At 35.5% G+C, this 9,831-nt stretch overlaps 1 protein-coding gene across 1 annotated transcript; it reads left to right on the forward strand.

The window, feature by feature from the left end:
• Positions 1 to 685: 685 nt before the first annotated feature.
• Positions 686 to 1,726, forward strand: LOC133791310 (uncharacterized). Its single transcript, XM_062229235.1, has one exon. It carries the CDS (start codon positions 686 to 688, stop codon positions 1,724 to 1,726), a length of 1,041 nt encoding a protein of 346 aa, XP_062085219.1.
• The last annotated feature ends 8,105 nt before the right edge of the window (positions 1,727 to 9,831 follow it).

Genomic DNA, 9,831 nt, shown 5'->3' on the forward strand with positions numbered 1-9,831 from the left:
TATTTATCCTAATATAATACAACAAATTAACCAAAATAAACTTATCAAAAGCTTAAATTCAACTAAAAACTAACATCAACCAAAACCCAGCAACTCTTTCTAAACAATTTACAATAAATAAACCAAATAAAAAATTATATCAAGTAAAAATTAAAGTATTAAATAAATACTTAACATCAACCAAAATTAACACTAACAATTGTTTCTAATTTCTTTTTCAAAAAATAAATCAAATTGATATTTTTACACAATTTTAATTACTTTCTAAATTTTTCTTTTCTCAAATATATTTATTATGAAGCCTGAAATTGGTCTAGAATCATTTACTACTATTTGCCAACACTCTGCCTCTTATATCTGGTTGCAAAGACCAAACTTGCTCAATTAAGGGAGGTGAACAATTCCCTTTGCGATTACAAGCCTCAAATTCTGAAACCCCACCCAACTTCTAGAATCAAGGATACTGATCAATTTAACAAATATCAAACTAACTAACAAACAAAAGAATTGAAAAGTGAGCAAATTATTCAATGCCATAAAAATATTGAAAAGTCAACAAAAGCTGTTTGAATGGGGCTCATATATTAAAATGCATGTAATTGCTTCTACCATATTCCACAAGATAAGGCCAAAGTGGTCAACATTAACCTTCTGACCATAAGATTTGTGTTTTGTCATCTATTCGATGCTATCCATAGATAAATCGTACGTGGGATCATCGACCAAAACATCGCAGTATGCATCATCAAAGACACTTCTTTTTTGGAGGGCTTCTTGTTTGGAGGGCACTTGTTTGGAGGTAAAGGATCTTGTTTGGAGGGCTTCTTCAGGCTGTTTACCTACAAAAACCCAGCTCCACTTGAGACATGTGGATGTGGATACAATTTGCCCCTTATGCCAATCGGACAGGGAAACCATTTCTCATTGTTTGGTTGCTTGTAGTCGGGTTTGGCCTTGCTGGGTATGTTTGGGGCTTGGATTATTGGCTCCAGATTCTGAGACGTTTGGACACTGGTTAATGCAGAATTTAGTTCGCCTAGATCAAGAACAAAAAGCAAAAGTTTTTATGTTGCTTTGGGCTGTTTGGAGGAGGCGGAACGAGTGGGTATGGCAGAATAAAAGAGGTTCGTGTTATGGGGTTGTGCTCCTAGCCGATTCTACATTGCAAACATGGATCAAGGCACAAGATTGTGAAATTGCTCCCCTGCCCTATTTCTTATCGCCTGAAGATGGTCGAGAATTGTGGAGCAAACCACCTTTGGGATCCCTAAAAATCAATGTTGATGCAGCAAGTTTCAATGAGGCTTCTAAGCATAGTTTCGCTGGTATTGCTAGGGACCACGATGGTACCTTTGTAGAGGCTTTTTCTGTGTGTCGAGCTGGAATCGTTTCTCCGGAGTTGGGTGAGGCGTTGGGGGTTCGCGAGGCTTTGAGTTGGATAAAGAGAAGGCGTTGGGTGGATGTTGTCATTGAAACCGACAGCATTCTGGTAGTTCAAGCATTGCGGAGCAACATTTCCATGGACTCATATTTTGGATGTGTTATAGATGATTGTAAAGTCCTGTGGAAGGACCTGAATTCTGTTTCAATTGTTTTTGTAAAACGTTCTGCTAATGGGGCAGCCCATGCTTTGGCAAAGGCTTCTTCTTTTGTGGCTGAACGGGTATTGGTTAAGGAGAATATCTCCTCTAATGTGTTGGATGTAATGTTACAAGATTGTTGCTAATAAAGTCCACACTTTTTCAAAAAAAAAAAAAGACACTTCTTTTTTTACACAAATAATAATTAAAAACCAAAGTAAAATATTCTTAATAGATTTTTATTTCACTTATGGAATGGAACTTAAAAAAAAAATTAGGCTACTAATTCATTTTTATAAAAAAAAATGAAGTAAAAAATAAAAATAAAACAATGGTCGTGTTTAGTTGGCACACCAACAAGGAGTTTCTACTTTGGTTTTTATGAAAGAATCGAAGTGAAAAAATGTATGTATCAAACAAAGTCCTTACTTATTGTGAAATCATTTTACTTTTGTTTATATATAAAACTCGATCGAAGTAAAAAGAATTTAAAATCATAATCTCTTTCACTTCGACTTATTTCCCTCATCTATTTCTAAAGTAGAAACCCAAATGGAAAAAAACGTTGTTTTCGGTCGATTGACGAGGGTTTAGTTTTCCAACTTTTTTTTGTTTTTCCACCATTTTGACCGGTTTTATTGCTAAAAAACTTAAGTAGTGGCTAAAAAATGATTTTTAGGAAAAAAAAAAACTTTGCCAGTGGATACAATCTTTGGTTGTATGATTTTGTTTGAATTTTCTAATTATTTTCAAATTTTTTATTTTTATATGTAATATATTTTTTGTTGTAGATTTTTTTATATATATAATGTGTTGAATGTATATAGATTTATAGTTGATTTTGAGCATTAAATATTGTTTTAATCCAAAAAATATTGTTTGTATTATATTTTTTGTTATATTATTCTGAATTTTAAGTAATGTTGTAGCTAATGTTAGAACTTAGAGAGCATAGAATGCTTGGAATATTAGTGACATTTTTTTGTTTTCTATAATTAGATTGACATGTACTACTACAAAAACTGGCTTCCAGTGAGAGTCCTTAAAAAAAAAATTAGAACACGTTAAAAACTGGTTTTCTATAACTAGATTGACATGAACTTAGAGAGCATCGCCATGGGCTCCAAGGAGTTCCTCAGCGTCTAGTGACCTCTGATCGTGGATCTAGTGACACGATTGGACTCAGCACACCATGGGAAACAAAACCCACATGGAGATCGGACCCAAAAGTCGCCGGTGGTGCTCGCCGGTGTTATGAAGTTTTGTGGTTTCTCGGCCATGTTCCGACTGCCACAGTGAATGACGAGTTTCATCGCCACATTTTTCCTAACAATATTGTTTTTCTTTTGTTTAAATTATGCCTTTAAATCTATATTACACATAATAATTTGATTTTGATCAAGGGTGTTCTTAATGTATACTAACTGTTTGATAAAATGCTTCAAACAATTTATCAATATTTTCCTAGAATTTTATAATTACTAATATGAATATTTTCTCTGTTATTATATTTCTGAAATAAGTGGGACTTTTAGTGACAAATTGGTCACTTCTCTTGGTCTAGAAATTGATTGGAATATTAAAATCATTACTTTTCATTTTGAATTTGTACATCTAATCTAATATAAGACATGTATGTTTAATCATTTTCTGGACTGTGTGTGATTGTTTATATGTTGTTGTTAAGATTAGTTTTGGTATGTTTTTATGGCTTGTTTTAAGATGTAATTTTAGTCTTTTATTTGGTTTTGTGCGATATTATGCGGGTGTTTATTGTATTTTCAAGATTAAGTGTGGTTATTAAGGAAATAGCTTAAAATTAGAGGAAAAACGTTTAATTCTTGAAGAAACGGTTTAAACAGGCCAAGTAATGGAAACTAGGCAAAATCGGAAGTCAAATTGGTGATTTGATGAAAAATTGGAATTAGCTGATGTAGAGTCGCAGCCCTAAGAGTTACGGAGAAGAAAAAAAAGAATCAGCCAAAGTATAACACCTAGGAGCCGGGGAGACAGAGCTCGGCTCTATTAAAATGGGAATATCTCTAACTATAAACATTGTATATGTAGTCATCTTCCGGTGGTATATTATTATTATTATATTTTTTTTTTTTTGATGAACCAGCAGAAATTCATTACTCCACAAACAAATTTACAGCCTAAAAGCACCTTTTTCAAATAAGGCTTGTATGCAATCTATACAAGAAAGTATTAGTAACTAATTACAATAAGTCAAAACCATGCCATATCTCCTTGAGTTACATGCCTAGCACAACACAAGTTATTCTGGTTTTGATTTGCCATTTTGCTTCCTGGACTAACAGCTTAGGAGACACAATGCTTGATTGCCAAAGTTTGTTATTCCTAGCCTGCCATAAATGATAAACCAGAGCTGCAACAGAGGCAGCTAAAACATTCTTCTGAAACTTGCTCTTCTTGGACCTTTCTATCCATCTAAGTAAGCCTTGTAATGATTTTGTGTGAGCTCTCCATCCAAGCCATTTTTTCAACTGTTGTAAGCAGTCCTGAGAGAAAGAGCAATCGAAAAACAGATGTTCAACTGTTTCATCTGCTCCATTGCAGAGGATACAAGTTGAATCTTCAGTTATGTTGAATCTATGAAGCCTCTCTCTAGTTTTAAGCCTGTTTTGAATTGCAATCCAGAGCACAAAGCTGTGCTTTGGGATATTAAGCCTGCACCAGACCTCTTTACTCCAGTGGAATCTCTCCTGTACCTGATTAAGCAACTTGTAGCCAGAGGAAATTTGATAGGTAACTAATGTAAATTGCACAGGATCCATTAGATGTTTAACTTTATCTTTAATGTTCACCATTTTCCTCCAGTACCAGCTGCTTTGAGATGGGGCATTGTAACCCCACCACTCCTCATGTTTTATACACACATTATGCACCCACTTAACCCATAGGTTATCTTTCTTTGTTGCAATTGACCAGACATTTTTAATCAAAGCAGCTCGGTTCCAATCTGAAATGTTCATAAAGCCAATTCGTCCAGCCTTCTTAGGCTTACATAGCTTCTCCCAGGCCACACTTCCTGACCCAACCATATTGCTCTGCCCCTTCCAGAGAAAGCTTCTACAAATGCTTTCAATTTCATATACAAGCTTCTTGGGTAGAATCATGATTTGACTCCAGTAGGCATGAATAGTCAGAAGCACAGAATTAATCAATACTGTTCTACCTGCAAAGGATAAGTTCCTGGAACTCCAGGTCTTGATTCGAGCTGTCATCTTCTCATCCAAGATTTTGCATTCAGCAGCTGAGATTCTCTTGGCACAGATGGGAATGCCAAGACACTTAAAAGGGGTGTCATTTCTGTTGAAACCTGATACATCAAGAACTCTTCTAATCTCCTCTTCACTCATTCCACTGCAGTAAATAGCTGTTTTTTTTATGTTTGGTTTCAAACCAGAGGTGTTTGAGAACAACTTTAACCCCTGCAGCATTAAATATATGCTCTTGAAGTCACCTTTGCAGAACAGCAACACATCATCAGCAAAGCTTAGATGATTAAGCTTTAAATCACTCCACCTTTCATGAAACTGAAAATCTTTCTTCTCCCAAACTTTCTGCATAATTCTACTCAAGTATTCCATCCCAAGAACAAAGAGTAAGGGAGACATTGGATCCCCTTGTCTCAAGCCTCTCTTTGCTGCAAAGAATCCATGCATAGATCCATTAAACATTAGAGAGTACCTAGGTGTGGTTACACAATTCATTATGAGTTTAATGAATTTAGCAGTAAATTGAAAAGCATGTAACATCTCCTTTAAGAATCCATATTCCATAGTATCATAGGCCTTTTGTAAATCCAGCTTTATCATGCAATTGGGTCTAGTTGATTTCCTTCCATAATGTCTTATTAGATCCTGACAGATCATAATATTATGAGCTATGAACCTGCCTTTAATGAACCCCCCTTGATTTTGAGCCACAAGCTCTGGAAGGATGACTTTAAGTCTACTGCAAATAAGCTTTGTAGCTACTTTGTATAGGACATTGCAGCAAGCTATGGGGCGATAATCACTTACAGTGTTTGGACATTTGCACTTAGGAATAACGGTAAGAACTGTAGAATTAAGCTCTTTTAGCAAGTGCCCTGTATGCAGGAAAGATGTTGCTGCTTCAAAGATTTCATTTCCAACCAACTCCTAATTGTCCTGAAAGAAATAGCTGCAGTATCCATCAGGACCTGGAGCTTTGATTCCAGGAATGCTAAACACAGCATTTTTAACTTCATCTTTAGAAAATTCTGCTAACAACAGATCTGCCTGCTGACTAGAGATCACAGGGCCTTGAACCATTATTGAAGCTTTAACTGGCTGTCTATTCTCCATTTGAGTGCCCAATAGAGACTGATAATAGGATAGAAAGGCTTCAGTAACACCAGCAGGATCCTCCACTCTGTTCCCTTCTGCATTAGTAATAGAAAATATCCTGTTTTGACACCTTCTTTCCTTGAGGCTGGAGTGAAAAAGAGCAAAATTTTCATCACCTTCTTTTACCCAGGTTATCTTAGAATTTTGGGACATGAATGAACAGTAATATTTATGCACCCCAGCATAATGCCTTCTAGCTTCCAACTCCTGATGCTGTAGTTCCACATTCAAAGGGTCTCTATGCAGCTTGTTCTGGCATTCATTAAGATTTTCTCTAGCTTGCAAATCTGCAATGTGAATCGCTGAAAAACCCTGCTTGTTTAGGTCTTTAAAGATAGCCTTAAGGTCTTTAAGCTTAGTCATAACTTGGAACATTTTAGTCCCTTTAGCAGTCTGATGCCACACCCTACTCACTTCCTGGTGGTACTGAGGATGGGAAGACCACATCCTAAAGTACTTGAAAGGCTTCTTACCACTTGGAATATCAGGATACACAGTTAAAATTGCTGGAGTGTGATAAAAAAGACCTTCATTAAGAAAAATAGCTTCAGCAGTTGTAAAGCTATCCATCCAAGCTTGATTTGCCAGAACTCTATCAATCTTGGAGTAAATTCTATCTGATCCCTGCTGTTTATTACTCCAAGTAAATAAATTCCCATTGAATTTAACATCTTCCAGTTGGCAATATGTGCACAATTCATAAAAGCATTAGTAGAGCTATGTCTTACTCTATCACCAACTCTTTCATCTCTGTTCAGGATGTCATTAAAGCCCCTAAGCACTACCCAGGGATCTGCTCTTGCCAATTCCTGTAAACTTTTCCACAAACTTTTCTTTCCTTCTTCATCATTAAAGCCATAGACAAATGTAATGAAAAAGCTATGCTTATTATCCACAGTAGCAACAAACAAGTGAATAAGCTAATTTGAGCAACTGAGAATACTTACATTGAATCTCAAAGGATTCCAAGCAACTATAATTCTTCCTCCTTTATGCCACACACTGTTAGATGTGAAGCACCAACCTGAGAACATATGTACATACAAGGCTCCAAGCTTCGGAGCCTTAACCCTCGTCTCAAGAAGACCAACTAAACCAGCTTTCTGGTTGACAATAAATTGCCTTACTGCATTCTGCTTTTGCTGGCTATTGATCCCTCGGACATTCCAACATATGATCTTATCCACTGGAAAGAGGAGGCTCTCCCCCCCTCCTGTATTCGCCAATTCTTCCACAGTTAGCTTCTGATCTCCTTGAATTGTGGATTCATTCTGGTTCTCCCCAAACACAGCACTTGTTGAGGCATTAGGATCTGATAAAGCTTGGAAAGAATTCGTAGTGGAAGGGCAGGGCATAGGTTCTTTGGCTTTGACCCTCCACCCTTTTGTAACAGGCTGAAACTCATCAACAGCAGGTTTAACTGCCTCTGCCTTTTCTACCCTCTCTGGTTTCTTACTCTCTTCTTTAACAATCCATTGTTGCTTCCTGCCCTCTTTCCTTCTACAATCATTAGTAGCATGCCCCATACCTTTGCAATGACCACAAATGGTCGGTTTCCATTCATACGTAATTCCTACAGAGACATTAAAACCAAATTCATCCTCAAATTCAATGAAACATGGAAAATCCTGTTGAAGAGAGACTTCAATAAGAACATGAGGATAACTAAGTTTATCTCTCTCTTTTGTAACCGCATCAACCATCAGTGGCTTCCCCACTTGGCCTATAATCTTGAAAAGAGACTTTTGACCCCAGTATTTCAATTCCAGATCATCCAACTGAACCCAAATTGGAACTGTTCGAATGTCTTCTTTCTTGAAATTAGTATTTGGATCCCAAGCCTTCATAATGACAGGCCTCTTATTGAAGAAAATGTATCCTCCCGTGAGTATAGCATCTCTATCCTCAATACAATCAAATCTAATCAAGAAAATTCCATATGAGAGCATACCAACCTTATCCACCTTGTCTTTCCATAAACGCCTTGCAAAACCTTCCAGAACAGAGAGAGGCAGATTGGCTCCCACTACATAACATACTATCGAAGAATTCCAGTAAGAGATCTCCTCTTCAATATCCTCCATATTGATTTTAATCTTGTTAGCCTGTTCCGACTTCGCAAAAGATGTTTCCAGGTTCCTAACCACACTCCCAGATCTGAGGACAGGAGGTGTAGCAGGAAGACCTTTTGATAAAGCATTCGAACATTTCTGATTGGCTTCCAGGAAGAAAGCAAAATCAGAGCGAATATCTTCTTGCTGTTGAATTACTTTCAGAGAGAACCTCGGGGACAAAGGTGCCTGAAACACATCCTGTAAGCCAGGATCTTCACAATGTTCCTCTGCACCTTCATCATCGTCTGTGAACTCAAGAGGCTCAATTCCTAAAACTTCTTCCATAGATTTAGTTTATTTCACATCCGCAGTGGAATTAAGACCTATTTTCTTCTTCTTCTTAGCAGAAACTTTCAGCTTCCCCTGCACCTTTGCTCTTGTTTTCGCCATGGCACCAGCCCACGGGAGAGCTGCAAGAAGCTAGGAGAACTAACAATACAATGTTACACATCTCTATATTATTATATTTTTACATGTAAAAGTACATTAAATAAAATAAAAACATCTCTATATTTTATATACAAGTAATTGGCGGCATGAATGTTACTTTTATATCTTCAGTTGGTACCAAATGTTTGCAATCTTTTGTTTTTTTTTATGGTAATAATAGCTAATGTTACAAATAAAAACAGTGATTTTGTTACTATCTCTTCTGTTTTTCTTTGTTAATTGTTGAGTGAGTGGACATCTATGAGTTTCTTATTAATACACGATTCTCTGTTAATTTTAATAATGAGTTGATATGTGTTTGTTATGTTAGCAATTAACAAAGAAAATGAGGCAGTTGTAACGAAATTACTGTTTTGGTAATATTGGGTATAATTGCCGCAAAAAAAAAAAAAAGGTATATAACTACAACAAAATGCAGATATTGGATATTTATCCCGTCAATTATCCTATATATAATAATAAGGAATATTAATCATCTTTCACCTATGAAGATAGTTTTTCATGACAAAGGCTAAACTGTCCATGGATGCATGTCACCATTTTTTTGGTCTATGGATTGTAATTGACTAAATGCCACCTATTCTTGAATAAGTGTATCTCAGAATAGTCTAGAAACAATAGCTTGAGATTGACTAATATTTGTCATATATGTTGGGTATATTTTGGGTTCATATATATTTTAAAAATAATATTTGTGTTTTTTGGTAAGTTTTTCTAAGTTGATTTTTAGTTATATTTTAATTTATTTTAGGTATAAATTTAGTTGTTCTCGGGTATGTCTTGTTCACTTGTTATGTTGTCAATAAGACCCTCATATATAGTTGCAGTCCTTTGTAATCAATATTCCACTAACTTAAAAACCAACACAATTCAATGTTTCATCCTAGTGCTCGTTGCTTTAAATGAGTATTACTATTGATTCCATAACCTTAATAAAAAAAATATCATTAAATGGTCAGTTTAATTAAATGGTGGCATGTGCATTAATGTTCCATTTTAAAATTTTCATACTTTTTTTTAATCTAAATCTCATGTTGAGCAAAGGAGTTATCATACAATACCCACTACAAAAAAATTTAGTTTTAGTCACAATAAATTTTGTGACTAAAAACAAAATATTTGTGACTAAAGAAAAATCATCTTACTTATGTTATTATTAAAAAGTCTGTGACTAAAAGTATTAGTCACAAAAATAACAATTTGTTGTCACTAAATGTATTTTTAATCACAACAAACTTTATCACTAAAAATAATAGATTGTGACTAAAACTACATTATTGATAACTTATG

Source organism: Humulus lupulus, chromosome 7 (assembly GCF_963169125.1).
Source record: "Humulus lupulus chromosome 7, drHumLupu1.1, whole genome shotgun sequence".
Lineage (NCBI taxonomy): Eukaryota > Viridiplantae > Streptophyta > Magnoliopsida > Rosales > Cannabaceae > Humulus > Humulus lupulus.

What these genes read in the sequence shown, in the direction of transcription:
- LOC133791310 (XM_062229235.1), top strand. Translation starts at nt 686, where the DNA reads ATGCTATCCATAGATAAATCGTACGTGGGATCATCGACCAAAACATCG.